This window comes from Cherax quadricarinatus, chromosome 12, assembly GCF_038502225.1.
Source record: "Cherax quadricarinatus isolate ZL_2023a chromosome 12, ASM3850222v1, whole genome shotgun sequence".
Classification (NCBI taxonomy): Eukaryota; Metazoa; Arthropoda; class Malacostraca; order Decapoda; family Parastacidae; genus Cherax; species Cherax quadricarinatus.
Genome location: NC_091303.1, coordinates 13519942 through 13539321, shown reverse-complemented (window position 1 = coordinate 13539321; position 19380 = coordinate 13519942). Strand labels below are relative to the sequence as shown.

Genomic DNA, 19380 nt, shown 5'->3' with positions numbered 1-19380 from the left:
TCATTCAGGACCCTGTACACCGTGTACGTTAGGCCCATATTGGAGTATGCGGCACCAGTTTGGAACCCACACCTAGCCAAGCACGTGAAGAAACTAGAGAAAGTGCAAAGGTTTGCAACAAGACTAGTCCCAGAGCTAAGAGGTATGTCCTACGAGGAGAGGTTAAGGGAAATCAACCTGACGACACTGGAGGACAGGAGAGATAGGGGGGACATGATAACGACATACAAAATACTGAGAGGAATTGACAAGGTGGACAAAGACAGGATGTTCCAGAGATTGGACACAGTAACAAGGGGACACAGTTGGAAGCTGAAGACACAGATGAATCACAGGGATGTTAGGAAGTATTTCTTCAGCCACAGAGTAGTCAGTAAGTGGAATAGTTTGGGAAGCGATGTAGTGGAGGCAGGATCCATACATAGCTTTAAGCAGAGGTATGATAAAGCTCACGGCTCAGGGAGAGTGACCTAGTAGCGATCAGTGAAGAGGCGGGGCCAGGAGCTTGGACTCGACCCCCGCAACCTCAACTAGGTGAGTACAACTAGGTGAGTACACACACACACACACACACAAACTCATACACACACACACACAAACTCATACACACACACACAAACTCATACACACACACACACAAACTCATACACACACACACACACAAACTCAAACACACACACAAACTCATACACACACACACACACACACACACACACACACACACACACACACACACACACAACGCTCTGGAACTGAAAAAAATCAAGAGTTAGGGACTGAACACCTCAAAATCTCCCCTTCAACAGTCTCCAGCATATTAGTCACACCCGCATTCGACTGAAGAAGCCTGCTGAGCAGGAGAAATATTTCTACAGTACAGTTACCCAAATGCAAAGGTGTTTGACAAATGCGATCATGGAGTGATAGCCACAAAATGAGGGCCATGGGCATTACGGGGAAAGTAGGCAGATGGATTTTCGGGTTCCTAACACACACAACACAAAAGTAGTAGTGAACAGGGCAAGATCCAGCATCAGCGAGGTCAAAAGCTCAGTGCCCCAAGGCACTGTCCTGGCACCTCTGCTGTATCATCATTTGCAGATGACATTAAAATAAGCATGAAATCACTACAGCAGAGGACACTGAAAAAATACAGGAAGACATAAGCAGGGATTTCCAGTGGGCAGTGGAGAACATGACGTTCAATGGTGATAAGTTCCAGCGGCTTAGATATGGAAAGAATGAAGAACTCAAAAGGAGCATTATATACAAAACTCAAGAAGGTCACAAACAGAACGTAAGGAACACGTAAAAGACCTGTGAATAATTATGTCAGCTGACCTCTTTTTTAAAGACCATAACAAGATAAAGATCACGACAGCCAGGAAATAACGGGGTGGGTATTGAGAACTTTCAAAACAAGGAAAATAATGCCGATGGTAACACTCTTCAAATCGCTAGTGCTCCCTCACTTAGAATAGTATTGCTCAGTGCTGACGGCCCCGTTCAAAGCAGGAGAAATATCGAAACTGGAACAAATACAGAGATCGTTTACGGCTCACATTGAGCCAGTAAAGCACCTAAACTACTGGGAACGCCTTCAAGTCTTAAACATGTACTCATTGAAGTGGAGGAGAGAGAGATACATGATAATATATACCAGGAAAATACTCGAGGGCCTGGTCCCAAGTCTGCACTCTACCATAACAAAATACTGGAGTGAGAGATATGGGAGGAAGTGTAAAATAAACTCAGTGGCAAGCAGGGGTGAGGTTGGGGCAAGAAAGAAACACTATTAATATCCGGGGTCCCAGACTATTCAACATCCTACCAGAAGATATCAGAAACACAGCTGAAACAAGTGTAGAAGCCTTCAAAAGGAAACTGGACAAGTATCTTCACCAGGTGCCAAATCAACCAGGCTGTGATGGATATGTGGGGCAGCGGGCCTCCAGCAGCAACAGCCTGGTTAACCAGACAAGCACCAGACGAGCCTGGCCCATGGTCGGGCTCAGAGAGTAGAGAAACTCTCGAAACGCTTCAAAGGTAAGGTATATCAAAGGTTGTGTCTTTTTCATCTGCCTGTCGCTATTGTATACCATTAATAAATATACTACTTAAGCAAAATGGGATTAGAATAAACTGATATATATATATATATATATATATATATATATATATATATATATATATATATATATATATATATATATATATATATATATATATATATATATATATATATATATATATATATATATATATATATATATGTCGTGCCGAATATGTAAAACTGGTCAATTAGCAAGAACTCATTTAAAATTAAGTCCTTTCTAAGATTTTCTCTTATACGTTTAAAGATATATATATTTTTATTAATGTTAATGTAAAAAAATTTTAATTTTGCTACAAAAGAATCTTAGAAAACTTACCTAACCTTATTATAACAAGAACAATTTATTTTAGCCTAACTCAACTAAATATATTTTAGATTTGTTTAAAATAATTTAATACTAAGCAAACACAGTGAAATATATTTTTTTCGTTAGGTTCAGAATGATTTTGGCGGAATTATTGCATACACAAATTTTCACTTGTCCTATATGGCAAGATGAGCGTTGCTATTTAAGCCAAGATGGCAAGTTCTGCCTATTCGGCACGACATATATATATATATATATATATATATATATATATATATATATATATATATATATATATATATATATATATATATATATATATATATATATATATATATATATATATATATATATATATATATATATAAGAAATACATCTCTTTGGTTTACATACACTTCTATTCACAATGCATGTACATAAATATAAATATGTATTTTGAATTGTTCGGTATACTATTAGGATTAAAGCCTATCTACTACAAAAATTATTGAGACCGCACGCTGTTATTGCTGTTGAACAGCGGTTTAGTGCCGATGGAGGTAGCGTAAGTAGCAATGATACGGCCGTGGACTAGTTTGGCTTTAATTGGATAGGAGAGAGTACACAACGGGCATGTACCGCAGGTGTGTGTGTGCAGTTTTCCATGTGTCCTGTGTGGTCTTGAGCCCAGCTGTGTGTCGACCACAGGTCTGCAGCCAGACCCCTGTGTAACACCTTGTGTTGTCATCCGGTGTGACCAGCGCCTTTGACAGCTGATATTAGTCAGCCCTGAGTGTATGAGCCCCTTCTACAGAAAGCTCTTATGCTCGTCGCTCATGTTCTGCAGAATCTTAGCAGGTACGATTCTGCAGAACATCTATGAGCGACGAGCATAAGAGCTTTCTGTACAAGGGGCTCATACACTCAGGGCTGACTAATATCAGCTGTCAAAGGCGCTGGTCACACCGGGTGATAATAATCATTCAACCTAACAAATCATGCAACAAGCCGACCGTAAGGACAAAGATTTTCGCTGCAAATGATCACTGCAGCGTTGAGAATAGTCACTCTTTTTTTCTGAATATTTACATGAGTGTTTTGAAAAAGAAAATTACCTGAAGTGGGGTCGGATGATCTGTCAGACGTCTTCGTGTCGTCATCTCTTTCGCTATCTTCGCTGCATAAGCCGCTGTCAGCTCGAGAGGTGGTATCCAGCCTGTGGAGAAGATGCAGGTCAGTAAAGTTACTCTGGATAAAACAATCCATACCACGGGCGGGCATGAACCCGCAGTTAGAATGTCGTAAAAATCCAGACCGACGCCCGTGGCATGGTTTGTTTGCAATCGTGTCATTACGATTTCGTGAGTTACTCTAGATAGGTTGGACAGGTAAACGAGCAGGTGTGAGCTGGACTTGACTAGCATGGACCTATTAGGCCTACTAGAGTATTCCTTCCTTCTCATGCTCTTAATGCAAAACAATGCTAAGTATTTTCTGGAAAGAATGACATTACCATGGTCGAGAAATAAAACTCAGTAAAAATGAAATAAAATCTAGTCTTTTCGGTCTATACTTGCTCAGTCAAATTATGTTCCAAATAGGGAAATCAGATCAAACAAAAATGATCCTAAATGGATGAACAATAGATTAAAATATCTGATTGGCCAAAAGAGAGGCATATATAGGCAAATCAAAAGAGGAGAGGGGCAATTAAGAAATCGATATATTCAGTTAAAGAGAGAAATAAAAAAGGGAATTAGAAAAGCAAAAAGAGATTATGAGGTTAAAGTTGCAAGAGAATCGAAAACTAACCCAAAAGGATTCTTTCAGGTATACAGAAGTAAGATCAGGGACAAGATAGGCCCACTCAAAAGTTCCTCGGGTCAGCTCACTGACAGTGATAAGGAAATGTGTAGAATTTTTAACACATACTTCCTCTCAGTTTTTACACAGGAGGATACCAGCGATATTCCAGAAATGATAAATTATGTAGAACAGGACGATAATAAACTGTGCACGATTAGGGTCACAAGTGACATGGTCCTTAGGCAAACAGATAAATTAAAACCTAACAAATCCCCAGGCCCTGATGAACTGTATGCAAGGGCTCTAAAGGAATGTAAAGAGGAGCTTAGCAAACCTTTGTTGTTAGGTAAGACACATATGCAACAGTTAGGTATCTTTATTTCGAAACGTTTCGCCTACACAGTAGGCTTCTTCAGTCGAGTACAGAAAAGTTGATAGAAGCGGAAGATACTTGAAGACGATGTAATCAGTCCATCACCCTTAAAGTTTTGAGGTGGTCAGTCCCTCAGTCTGGAGAAGAGCATTGTTCCATGGAATGAAACAATATGGAGATGAAGTGACAGGATGGAGCCTTATATAGCGCCAAGAGGTGAGACGTAGGTCACTAGAAGAGGTAAGAACTCAGATGCTGGGAGGTCAGGTCCCTCTCAAATCCAGCCGTTCTCACTAGTAGAGGTTGTCGAAGTTGATTGTAGGTCTGTACCAAGATACCCTTGTGTTGCAGTGTCTGACAGATTGAACATTAAAATGGTATAAAATACCGACAGGTTGTTAGGTAAGACACATATGCAACAGTTAGGTATCTTTATTTCGAAACGTTTCGCCTACAAGAAGCCTACTGTGTAGGCGAAACGTTTCGAAATAAAGATACCTAACTGTTGCATATGTGTCTTACCTAACAACCTGTCGGTATTTTATACCATTTTAATGTTCAATTTAGCAAACCTTTGGCTAATATTTTCAACATATCACTACAAACTGACATGGTGCAAGATAAGTGGAAAATGGCAAATGTGATACCTATTTTCAAAGCAGGTGACAGGTCCTTAGCTTCGAACTATAGACCAATAAGCCTAACCTCCATAGTGGGAAAATTTATGGAATCAATAATTGCCGAGGCAGTTCGTAGCCACCTTGAAAAGCATAAATTAATCAACGAATCTCAGCATGGTTTTACAAAGGGGCTTTCCTGCCTTACGAATTTATTAACTTTTTTCACTAAGGTATTTGAGGTGGTAGATTGTAAAAAAAGTTGGTAGAATTACCGACAATATGTAAAGTAAAAGGACACAAGTGCAACTAATGTGACATTTTATTGTGGCAACGTTTCGCTCTCCAGGAGCTTTATCAAGTCATTACAAACAATACATGGACACAGAGGGTATATAAAGGCTCAGAGTGAGGTGCAATACTAGTGAGGTACAATCTCGATGCTCACTAGTGGTAGTAGTAGTAGTGACAAAAGTAATACAATATGGTAGAGCAATTAATTCGTACATGAGTAAAAGGATATAAAAGCTATTACTTGGGTAACATAAAAATAGGTTGGACAAATGTAGACTGGAAAGAGGCAGGTTGTTTCAGTGTTCACTCTCTGTAATGTGCTTTGTGTAGTATAACAGGAGAGACTATGTGATGGCAGGGTTTACTGTTTTCAGGAGGATTCTTGCTAAGACTTCGGAGATGGTGAAGCTGCCGTTGTTTTGTTTAATTGTATTCGAAACAGCGATCAGTGCTGATTCGAGGCACTTGCGTCTACGGAAGTTAGTTTCTTTGATCACTAATTGGGCGTCTCTGAATTTCATGAGATGATTGGTGGAATTTCGGTGTTGTACACAGGCGTTGTTCAAGTTATCGTTCCTACATGCGTAAATGTGTTCATTGAGGCGGGTGTCGAGGTTTCTTGCTGTTTCACCTACGTAAATCTTGTTAGGTAAGACACATATGCAACAGTTAGGTATCTTTATTATGAAACGTTTCGCCTACACAGTAGGCTTCTTCAGTCGAGTACAGAAAAGTTGATAGAAGCAGAAGATACTTGAAGACGATGTAATCAGTCCATCACCCTTAAAGTTTTGAGGTGGTCAGTCCCTCAGTCTGGAGAAGAGCATTGTTCCATAGTATGAAACAATGAAGTGACAGGATGGAGCTTATATAGCGCCAAGAGGTGAGACGTAGGCCACTAGGAGAGGTAAGAACTCAGATGTTGAGAGGTCAGGTCCCTCTCAAATCCAGCCGCTCTCACTAGTGGAAGTTGTCGAAGTTGATTGCAGGTCTGTACCAAGATACCCTTGTGTTGCAGTGTCTGACAGATTGAACATTAAAATGGTATAAAATACCGACAGGTTGTTAGGTAAGACACATATGCAACGTTTCATAATAAAAATACCTAACTGTTGCATATGTGTCTTACCTAACAACCTGTCGGTATTTTATACCATTTTAATGTTCAATCTGTCAGACACTGCAACACAAGGGTATCTTGGTACAGACCTGCAATCAACTTCGACAACTTCCACTAGTGAGAGCGGCTGGATTTGAGAGGGACCCGACCTCTCAACATCTGAGTTCTTACCTCTCCTAGTGGCCTACGTCTCACCTCTTGGCGCTATATAAGCTCCATCCTGTCACTTCATCTCCATATTGTTTCATAGTATGGAACAATGCTCTTCTCCAGACTGAGGGACTGACCACCTCAAAACTTTAAGGGTGATGGACTGATTACATCGTCTTCAAGTATCTTCTGCTTCTATCAACTTTTCTGTACTCGACTAAAGAAGCCTACTCTGTAGGCGAAACGTTTCATAATAAAGATACCTAACTGTTGCATATGTGTCTTACCTAACAACCTGTCGGTATTTTATACCATTTTAATACGTAAATCTTGTCAGAGCCTCCACAGGGTATAGTGTAAACTCCTGCATTGACTGGTTCGTGGTGCTTGGATTTTGTCCTGGTTAGATCCTTTATTGAAGTGCTAGAAGCGATGGCGACTCTGGTGTTAGCTTGTGAAAGCACTTTTGAGACGTTCAGTGCAACCTGGCTGTTGGGAAGAATTATAACTTTGTTGGGAGTAGTGTTGATGCGTGGAGAATTAATGATCTGAAGAGCTCTTTTCTTGCAGTCTTTGATGAAAAAAGAAGGAAAATGTAACTCAGTAAAGGTTTGGTGAATGTATGTACATTCCTCGTCAAGAAACTCAGGACTACAAATTCGGTATGCTCTTAGGAAAAACCCGATGATGATGACTCTTTTGGTCTTGGTATCTTGACTGGAATAGAAGTGTGTGAGATCATTTTTATTGGTGGGTTTCCGATAAACTTGAAATCTTAGGATGTTGTCTACTTTGTGAATGAGGACGTCGAGGAAAGGTAGCTTGTCATTGGACTCTTCTTCTAGTGTAAACTGGATCGCCGGTTCAAATGCGTTGAGCCTTGCCTGAAGATTCCATACATCAAAACGTTTGGGAGTTATTACGAGGGCGTCGTCCACGTTACGTAACCAAGTGACGCTTGAAGGGATGATGTTGGCGAAATGTTCGGACTCTAGGTGTTCCATGTATAAGTTGGCTAGGACGGCACTGATGGGGGACCCCATTCTCATGCCGTAGGTTTGTTTGTAGAGCTTGTTATTGAAAGAAAAACAGTTGAAATTAACACTAGTATTGCACCTCACTCTGAGCCTTTATATACCCTCTGTGTCCATGTATTGTTTGTAATGGCTTGATAAAGCTCCTGGAGAGCGAAACGTTGCCACAATAAAATGTCACATTAGTTGCACTTGCGTCCTTTTACTTTACAGGAGGTAGATCATGGTAATGAATATGATATTGCGTATATGGACTTCAGTAAGGCTTTTGACAGGGTCCCACATCAGAGACTATTGAGGAAAATTAATGCACATGGAATAGGAGAAATTTTTTCCTGGATAGAGGCATGGTTGACAAATAGGCAGCAGAGAGTTTGCATAAATGGGGAGAAATCAGAGTGGGGAAGCGTCACGAGCGGTGTTCCACAGGGGTCAGTGTTGGGCCCCCTGCTGTTCACAATCTACACAAACGACATAGATGAGGGCATAAAGAGCGACATCGGCAAGTTTGCCGATGACACCAAAATAGGCCGTCGAATTCATTCTGACGAGGACATTAGAGCACTCCTGGAAGATTTGAATAGACTGATGCAGTGGTCGGAGAAGTGACAGATGCAGTTTAATGTAGACAAATGCAAAGTTCTAAATGTTGGACAGGACAATAACCATGCCACATATAAACTAAATAATGTAGATCTTAATATTACGGATTGTGAAAAAGATTGAGGAGTTATGGTTAGCAGCAATCTGAAACCAAGACAATAGTGCATAAGTGTTCTCAATAAAGCTAATAGAATCCTTGGCTTCATATCAAGAAGCATAAATAATAGGAGTCCTCAGGTTGTTCTTCAACTCTATACATCCTTGGTTAGGCTTCATTTAGATTATGCTGCGCAGTTTTGGTCACCGTATTACAGAATGGATATAAATGCTCTGGAAAATGTACAAAGGAGGATGACAAAGTTGATCCCATGTATCAGAAACCTTCCCTATGAGGATAGACTAAGGGCCCTGAATCTGCACTCTCTAGAAAGACGTAGAATTAGGGGGGATATGATTGAGGTGTATAAATGGAAGACAGGAATAAATAAAGGGGATGTAAATAGTGTGCTGAAAATATCTAGCCTAGACAGGATTCGCAGCAATGGTTTTAAGTTGGAAAAAATCAGATTCAGGAAGGATATAGGAAAGTACTGGTTTGGTAATAGAGTTGTGGATGAGTGGAACAAACTCCCAAGTACAGTTATAGAGGCCAGAACGTTGTGTATCTTTAAAAATAGGTTGGATAAATACATGAGTGGATGTGGGTGGGTGTGAGTTGGACCTGATAGCTTGTGCTACCAGGTCGGTTGCCGTGTTCCTCCCTTAAGTCAATGTGACCTGACCTGACTAGGTTGGGTGCATTGGCTTAAGCCGGTAGGAGACTTGGACCTGCCTCGCATGGGCCAGTAGGCCTTCTGCAGTGTTCCTTCGTTCTTATGTTCTTAAGTCACTAGTGAGAAAGGGAGAGAGAGAGAGAAAGAGAGAGTCAACAGTCAGGTCAAGGCATTGGGAGGTCAGAAGACAGGTAATGTCAGGTCACAGCGTTTGTAGATGACAGGTAGGTTCGCCAGGACTGGTCTTCGCCGGGCTTCTCCATGCCGTGCTGGTAGATTGAGAAGTCAACTAAGGTCAGGTCAAGTTACGTGTCTAGGGAGAGGCTGAGGAGCGGACGATGATGACTGTGTTGATGTTGAAAGAATGATCTCCGTTGATGGCAGACAGCTAGTAATTGAGGTGAGTCACTAGTCTCAACCTGGGTCAGTAGCTACTGTTGTGAAAGAAATTCTACTCAACAGATCAAGTTCTGCGTCAACTGCCTTTAAAATATAATGTTCTAATTTTCCTTTCTGAATATTGGGGCAACATTTCCTAATTTCTAATCTTTTGTCACCCTGCCAAAAAACTAATAAATGATGAAAATAATTATCATTATATGTATTATTATTATTAGTAGTAGTAGCGGCAGTAGATGATCCTTCATCATTTCTGATCCAGCTACACTAAGGTCACTAGCTGGGCCACTTTGGGGTCATCGTCCAGGCCACACTGGGGTCACTAGCAGGGCCACACAGGGGTCGTCAGCCGGGCCACACCTGCCGTCCCTTCCTCACTCCTGTGAGCCTCACAATGCAAGCTTAATTGTTTACCTTGTGTGGCACTGGAGATCTTAACAAAGTAGCTGATACACCTCTCCTGGGGCGGTGAAAGTCAGGAGACTGCATTTACCCACCATCTGCATGTCCACTCACGCAAATATTCCGCTGCTTGATTAATTTCCAGAATGATGTGTCCTGTTTTTGTCCTAAGAGTGTAACCCTCATTTAAAAAAATGTTTTTCAACGGTAAAAAAAATGTGTATTAAGATTAGGAATGCATGATACCATAAGAATACCACGTCAATATAGTGTAGGAATGCGCTGGGATGGAGGCCAACCCGGACCTTAGCAAGGGTTTACAGTTCACCTGAGATAGCGTCTAGGAACGTGTGACACTAACTCTGCGATTCTTCGGCAAACCTTTGCTGTGTGTGTGTGTGTGTGTGTGTGTGTGTGTGTGTGTGTGTGTGTGTGTGTGTGTGTGTGTGTGTGTGTGTGTGTGTGTGTGTGTGTGTGTGTGTGTGTGTGTGTGTGTGTGTGTGAGAGAGTAGCTGTGGGTAAAGGGACACATTTGCAACTAATGTGATATTTCATTGTGATAAATTAGATACATGCGCAACACTTGGGTATTTTTATTGATACCCAAGTGTTGTACATTTATCAACTTGTCGGTTCTCTGTCTGAACCATTTATCTAGACTTCATTGTGGCACTGTTTCGCTCTCCTGGAGAGCGAAACGTTGCGACAATAAAATCTCACATATGCACATATGCCCTCTTAACGCTTCAGCAACAAAGATAGTGAAGCGTTGCAAATATATCTTATTCATCAACTTGTTGGTATTGTGTGTGTCACCTGCAGTTTCATTCCTAACTCACCTCAAGATTGACTGTTATTTCCTCTGTGAACTTTATCTTCGTTAATATCAGCATGAACGAAATTCAGTATAATAATATTCGATATGCTGCACATTTTTTTTTTTTTTTGTAGTTCGTTGCCCTTTGCTCGGTCTCGTTCTCTCATATTTAATTAAAAGAAAAGTTTTACTTTTGAGAGCCAAGATACTGTTTTGTCTTTTAGTGTTTGTGTTGCAAGAATGACGTTGAGAGTTGCTACAAGTGTTTCGCAAACTAAGACCTGTTGTCGGCTAACGAACAGGCATCTCTTGTCTACTAGGTAAACAGGAGGCAAACAGGTAGGAGACTTGCCTATACGTTCCGGCCAGGCTAAGAACATTAGAATAGCTGAGCTCCGCATGTTACAGACAAGGTGAATCTACCTGGACGTTGTTCCGAGGGTCAACGCCCCCGCGGCCAAGTGCTCGACCAGGCCTCCCGGTGAACCACAGCCCGGCTGATCAGACACTGACTGACTTTAGATGTCTGTTCAGTTCCCTCTTGAAAGCAGCCAGGGGTCTATTGGTAATTTCCCTTGTCTATGACGGGAAGCTTTTAAATAGTCATGGGACCCGGACACTTATTTTTTCTCTTAATGTACTCACGACTCCCCTGATTTTCCACTGGAGGTATGTTACACAGTCTGCCTACTCTGTTGCTTTCATTGGCAGTGATTTCCAGATTTGGGACCAGTCCCTCTAGGATTTTACAGATGTAGATTAGGATATATCTTTCTCGCTTGCGTTCCAGGGAGTACAGGTCAAGTAACTTCAAACGTTCCCAGTAATTAAGGTAATTTGGTGAAATTAATATGTGCAGGAAAGGTTCTCTGTACATTCTCTAGTTCTGCTATTTCACCTGCCTTGAATGAAGTTGATAGTATTTAGCAGTATTCCAGTCTATAGAGAGAACAAGTGGCAGTAAGTATCATCATTGGCATGGTATCCCTTGTTTTGAAAGTCCTCCTTCTCCATCGTATCATTTTCCTAGCAGACGTGATGACACTGTTGTGATCCTTGAAGGCGCGATCCTCTGACATTAACACTCCAGTGTCCTTCACATTAGTTTTTCGCTCTATTCTGTGGTTAGAGTTTGAAGTATACTCCGTTCTAGTTATTATTTCCTTAGATTTTTCGTAACGGAATAATTGAAATTTGTCCTCGTTGAACGTCATATTTTCCGTTGCCCATTGGAAAACTTGGTTTATATTCGCTTAGAGATTTACCGTGTGCTCAATGGATGACACTCTCATACAGATTCTAGTATCGTCTGCAAAAGACATGGAGCTGTGGTTTACATCTCATCTCTGTCTGTGTCTGATATGACGAAGTGGAAAAGGATGGAGTGAGTACTGCTGAGATGAAGTAGCTACAAATTGAGCCACGAACTTAAGGGGTAAACATAAACAAATAACCCACACACAGGAAAATGAAACGTATGGCGACGTTTCGGTCCGGCTTGGGCCGGGAGGCGAGGTACAGCCCACACACATTCAGCCAAGCACAAGCGCTCACACACACACACACACACACACACACACACACACACACACACACACACACACACACACACACACACACACACACACACACACACACACACTGCTCGTAAAAAAACAATGGAAATTCGAGAAAATGGGAGGCATAGACGAGATTGGAGAAGGGACTACGTAGTAGGTACACTTCAGTCTGGGGAGCACAAGGTAGTCATTGCAGTGATGTATAATCCGCCACAGAACTGCAGGAGGCCAAGAGAGGAATATGAAGAGAGCAACAGAGCAATGGTGGACACACTTCCTGAGGTGGCAAGAAGAGCTCACTCGAGCAGAGCCAAGTTGCTGGTTATGGGCGATTAAACCACAGGGAGATTGACTGGGAAAACCTGGAGCCACACGGGGGTCCCGAAACATGGAGAGCCAAGATAATGAATGTGGTACTGGAAAACCTCATGCACCAACATGTTAAGGGCACTACCAGAGTGAGAGGGGAGGATGAACCAGCAAGACTGGACCTTGTGTTCACCCTGGGCAGTTCAGACATTGAGGACATCACATATGAGAGTCCCCTAGGAGCTAGTGACCACGTGGTTCTGTGCTTTGAAAACACAGTAGAGTTACAAGTGGAGAGGGTAACATGAGTTGAGTGGGAAAAGCCAGACTATAAAAGAGGGGACTACATAGGTTTGAGGAACTTCCTGCAGGAGGTTCAGTGGGACAGAGAACTGGTAGGAAAGTCAGTAAACAAAATGATCGAATACGTAACAACAAAATGCAAGGAGGCAGAGGAAAGGTTTATTCCCAAGGGCAACAGAAACAATGGGAAGAACAGAATGAGCCCCTGGTTTACCCGACGGTGTAAGGAGGCAAAAACTAAGTGCAGTAGAGAGTGGAAAAAATACAGAAGGCATAAAACACATGAAAATAGGGAGATTAGTCGCAGAGCCATGAACTAGTATGCACAGGCAAGGAGGGAGGCCCAGCGACAGTATGAAAATAACATAGCATCGAAAGTCAAGACTGACCAGAAACTGTTGTATAGCCACATCAGGAGGAAGACAACAGTCAAAGACCAGGTGATCAGACTGAGGACAGAAGGTGGGAAACTTACAAGAAACGATCAGGAGGTATGTGAGGAGCTAAACAGGAGATTTAAGGAAGTTTTTACAGTAGAGACAGGAAGGGCTCTGTGAAGACAGCGCAGAGGGGAACATCAACAGGGAATATACCGGATCAGGCAGGACTGCAAAGAGACCTGGACAGATTGGACATGTGGTTCAGAAACTGGCTTCTTAAATTCAACCCTGCCAAATGCAAAATGATGTGAAGTTGATGAGAAGAATTAAATCGGATGAGGATCAGGCAGGACTGCAAAGAGACCTGGACAGATTGGACATGTGGTTCATGCAAAGTCATGAAGATTGGGGAGTGGCAAAGAAGACCCCAGACAGAGTATGGGCTAGGTGGACAAAGACTACAGATCTCACTCACGGAAAAAGATCTTGGGGTGACCATAACACCGAGCACGTCTCCGGAGACACACATCAACCAAATAACTGCTGCAGCATATGGGCACCTGGCAAACCTGAGAATAGCGTTCCAATACCTTAATAAGGAATCGTTCAAGACACTGTACACTGTGTACGTTAGGCCCATACTGGAGTATGCAGCACCATTTTGGAACCCACACCTGGTCAAGCACGTCAAGTAGTTAGAGAAAGTACAAAGGTTTGCAACAAGGCTAGTTCCAGAGCTCAGAGGAATGTCGTACGATGAAAGGTTGAGGGAAATTGGACTGACGACACTGGAGGACAGAAGGGTCAGGGGAGACATGATAACGACATACAAGATACTGCGGGGAATAGATAAGGTGGACAGAGACAGGATGTTCCACAGAGGGGACACGGAAACAAGGGGTCACAATTGGAAGCTGAAGACTCAGACGAGTCACAGGGATGTTAGGAAGTATTTCTTCAGTCATAGAGTCGTCAGGAAGTGGAACAGCCTAGTAAGTGACGTAGTGGAGGCAGGAACCATATATATCTTTAAATAAGATGAGGTATGACAAAGCTCAGGAAGCAGAGAGAGAGAGGACTTAGTAGCGATTAGTGAAGAGGCGGGGCCAGGAGCTGAGTCTCGACCCCTGCAACCACAATTGAGTAGAATTAGGAGAGTACACACACACACACACACACACACACACACACACACACACACACACACACACACACACACACACACACACACACACACACACACACTCCAATAAGCGTTCTTTACCTCGGTTTTTGCTGTGTTGTGACACGTGTGAGCACTTTCAAAGGCTTTTCGCTGTCGCAACGCAGTCAAACTTTTCTGGGGGTTGAATGCGTGGTCAACCAGACTGTTGCTGCTAGCAGCCCGCATTACAGTCTTACCATCACAGCTCGGCTCCTCTGCCACTAGGAATCAGATAGCGTACTGCAAACAATACTGAAGGAATGACACGCTGCACAACGAGCTTTTATTGAGGCGAATAAAATTTGCTTCTACAGCTTGACACTTGTAGTAGTCCAGGATCTTCATCATCTGACACTTGTAGTGATAAATGAGACACTTGAGCAACACATTGTTATCTTTATTCTGGAAACGTTTCGCTAGAAAGTAGCTTCAACAGTCCCATACAGAGAAAAACAGTAAAAGACGAGGACTTTGAGGTAATCAATCCCCCAGCCTGGAGATGATGTGTTCAGTCCATCTGTCTTGCTAGCGGTCCAGTTTCTTCATGAGCTGACACTTGGGACAAGTGTCCAGATCAACTAGGCTGTGATGGATATGTGGGGCAGCAGGCCTCCAACAGCAACAGCCTGATTGACCAGGCTAGCACCAGACGAGCCTCCGAGAGTAGTAAGACACTCAAAACTCATCAAAGGAATAAAGGTATATCACTGCTTTCAAGATCCGGTACTTATAGTACCGGATCCTGGCACTTGGCGGATCACGGGTACTTATAGTACCTGTGATCCCGCACTTGTAGCACTCAGTGCTCCATTTTCTTACTAAAAAGTTCTGCTGGTCTGGATGAGAGCAAAAACTCAGTCATTGCAAGAGAACAATACTTGGCACTTTACGTTCTTTTTTTTCTTTTCAATGCGTTAACATTTCAGACATAAAGATCGTCGCTGCAACGTAATTCTCTCGCCTTATTCATCACAAATAAATAAGACACATGTGCGACACTTGGGTGTCTTTGCTGTACAGACATTTCGCTAACCAGTGACTTCCAGACTATGGAACAAAAATCTCCAGGCTGAGGGACTGACATCGTCTTCATATCCCTACCAGAAGAAGAACGAAGACGACCAGAGCTGTCGTAAGATGGGAAGGAAGAAGGATGGGGAAGGATGGAAATACTGGAAAAGGAAGGGAGGGAGGAGGAGAAGAGGGGAAGAAAGGCAAGTGGCCCAACCACTTTGGTGCATGTGGTACAGGTGTACTGCAGGTTTGGATGGGGAGGGATGAAGGACGTCGGTACTTGGCTCCCAAGGAGGGGATGGTGAAGGCGGCGGCAGAAGAGTCAGGGAAGTTCCAGAAGGCAGCCATTAGGACGATCTGTACAGTGAATGGCTGGCGGGAGGCTATACCTTTGTTATACCTTTGAAGAATTTCGAGAGAATATCTACTCTCTGAGCCCGGCCATGGGCCAGGCTCGTCTAGTGAACACCTAGTCAACCAGGTTGTTGCTGCTGGAGGCCCTCTGCCCTACATATCCATCATAGCCTGGTTGATCTGGCGCCTGGTGAAGATACTTGTCTAGTTTCCTCTTGAAGGCTTCAACACTTGTTCCAGCAGTGTTTCTGATATCTTCTGGTAAGATGTTGAAAAGTCTGGGACCCCGGATGTTGATACAGTGTTCCCTTATTGTCCCCACCGCACCCCTGCTCCTCACTGGGTTTATTTTACACTTCCTCCCATATCTCTCACTCCAGTATGTCGTTAAGGCAGTGTGCAGATTTGGGACCAAGCCCTCGAGTACCTTCCAGGTATAAATTATCATGTACCTCTCTCTCCTCTGCTCCAGTGAGTACATGTTCAAGACTTGCAGGCGTTCCCAGTAGTTTAAGTGTTTTACTGGCTTTACTGGCTTGTTAAATTGCTGTCCCAGATTGGAGAGAGTTGAACTTCGATCTTGACAGACGGTGTAGTTTAAACAAGAAGTTGGGGTTTGTCTCAGGATCCTTAAGGATCCTTAAGGATCATCAACGGTGGTAGAGTATGTGGAAGTACATGTGAACTTTGAACTTAGTGGTCCCGTCCTCGAGAGAGCTGACGAGTTCCCGGGCAATCAGTTCGTTAGGATAATGTCGAGTGGTGTAGAAAGTGATTCCAGCCATACAGTGGCATCAGAGATAGAGGCAGGCGGAGTCGCTGACTGGACAGTGGCAGTGGTGGTGGTGGAGGTAGAAGGCGAGACCGCTGAGTGGACGACGTTAGTGGAGGCAACATCCCTACTGCTCTTGCCAACTGTTCTGTACTCGACTGAAGAAGCCTATTGTGTAGGCGAAACGTTTCGGAATAAAGATGCCTAACTATTGCATATGAAACTGTTGATGACGAGGAAAGACGTGAAAAATTAATCTGAGATGATCAGTCCCTCGGCCGTGAAAGGGGGTGTTCACTCGATCAGCCGTCATAAATTTTATGGTATTGGTGCCGCATCCAACGAATGTCGAGGACACGAAAGCTTGGATATTAAGTTGGTTGTAAAATGCGGTATATGATCAATCCAACACATGTGGCCCCCCAAACATGTGTCTGCACAGGTGTGGTTCCCAACATGTGTCTGAACACCTGTAGTCTGAGTAAACGTGCACTTGTCTTCTCGCCAGGACTCAGCATATATACACTATACACTTACTAAACATCGGCCAGACACCCGATATACGAAAAATAAAGGTCAAATAAAACAAGTCACAACTAATCAACAAAATGGAAATAAAACTTAATGTTCTAGTCACTCCCGAATATAAGCATCGTCTGAGAAGAAATGGTATGATGAAATTAAGACACATGTGCAACATCAGGATAGTTTATTGTAGACGTTTCGCCATCCAGTGGTTTTATCAATGCAAATTCAAGGACATAATTTGAAGATAGCAGAACTATATGCAAAAGATGAGGTAATTAGTCCCTCAGCCTTGAAGTTTGTGTGAAGAACACCGTAGTCGTGGAGATTCTGGAGCACAAGCAAGAAGGTTGGCACTTATATACTAACGCCAGGTGGAATGGGACGTGTAACAGACGAGGGCATAGTCACTGGTAGACTGGATTCCCCAGTGGAAGTAGGTCCTACCCAAAGAGATCGGTTAGTAGTAGTAGTAGTAGTAGTCGTAGCCGTGAAGTTGGTTATGTACATGTCCTCAGAATCAAGATTCCATGATGTTGCAGTGTCTGACAAGTTGTACAAGAATGGTATACTATACCGACAAGATTAAATTAAGACACATGTGCAACATCGACTGCTACACGTTCCATTCCACCTGGCGTTAGTATATCAGCCTTCTTGCCTGTGCTCCAGAATCTCCACGACTACGGTGTTCTTCACTCCACCTCCAAGGCTGAGGGACTGATTACCTCATCTTTTGTATATAGTTCTACTGTCTTCAAATTATGTCCTAGAATGTGTATTGATAAAGCCACTGGATGGCGAAACGTCTACAATAAAGATACCCAGATGTTGCACATGTGTTTTAATTTCATCTTGTCGGTATTGTATACCATTCTTGTACAAGAAATGGTATGTATATAAATTGTTCAAAGAACCGACAAGTTGATAAATTAAACTCATGTGCACCATACACGCGTTTATTTTATCATAAAATTGTATGGCGAAACGTTTCCTGCACTTGTCTATTCTATAAACGTCTACCTTTTCCCAGACTCTGAATATATGCTACGATACCCCAACAGTTGTTCAGGAATTAGTGCCTTCAGGGGAACCTGCGCTCTCACAACGCAGCAATTATGCGCATCTCAGGCACATCACAAGTGCCTACCATTTTTGTTGCGAATACTAACCATGTACGTAGATATTACACACACATACACACACACACGCACACACACACACACACACACACACACACACACACACACACACACACACACACACACACACACACACACACACACACACACACACACACACACACACACACACACGATCTTAGGGTGAGTATAACACCAGGCACATCTCCTGAAGCGCACATCAACCAAATAACTGCTGCAGCATATGGGCGCCTAGCAAACCTCAGAATAGCATTCCGACATCTTAATAAGGAATCGTTCAGGACCCTGTACACCGTGTACGTTAGGCCCATATTGGAGTATGCGGCACCAGTTTGGAACCCACACCTAGCCAAGCACGTAAAGAAACTAGAGAAAGTGCAAAGGTTTGCAACAAGACTAGTCCTAGAGCTAAGAGCTATGTCCTACGAGGAGATGTTAAGGGAAATCAACCTGACAACACTGGAGGACAGGAGAGATAGGGGGGACATGATAACGACATACAAAATACTGAGAGGAATTGACAAGGTGGACAAAGACAGGATGTTCCAGAGATGGGACACAGCAACAAGGGGACACAGTTGGAAGTTGAAGACACAGATGAATCACAGGGATGTTAGAAAGTATTTCTTCAGCCACAGAGTAGTCAGGAAGTGGAATAGTTTGGGAAGTGATGTAGTGGAGGCAGGATCCATACATATCTTTAAGCAGAGGTATGATAAAGCTCACGATTCAAGGAGAGTGACCTAGTAGCGACCAGTGAAGAGGCGGGGCCAGGAGCTAGGACTCGACCCCTGCAACCTCAACTAGGTGAGTACTAGGTGAGTACACACACACACACACCCACACCTCCCCCACACCCACCCCCACACACACACGCACACACACACACACACACACACACAGGCCTCACTATGACACCGGCAAACACGCAATCATACACTCAACTATCACAATGTACTCGACACACGCCCACTGAATACTAATTTTTGCACTCACTGCTGATCAA

At 43.0% G+C, this 19380-nt stretch overlaps 1 protein-coding gene across 2 annotated transcripts in view; it reads right to left on the bottom strand.

Moving 5' to 3' along the window:
* The window catches only part of LOC128686644 (uncharacterized), a 158341-nt gene that overhangs the window by 9455 nt on the left and 129506 nt on the right, over positions 1-19380 (bottom strand). For both annotated transcript variants that reach the window (XR_011391894.1, XM_070084240.1), the window contains exon 4: positions 3519-3619. Coding sequence is in view for 1 of the 2 variants with exons in the window: in XM_070084240.1 (XP_069940341.1) it covers positions 3519-3619 (101 nt within the window). In the remaining variant the exon portion in view is untranslated. The remainder of the gene's footprint in view (positions 1-3518; positions 3620-19380) is intronic.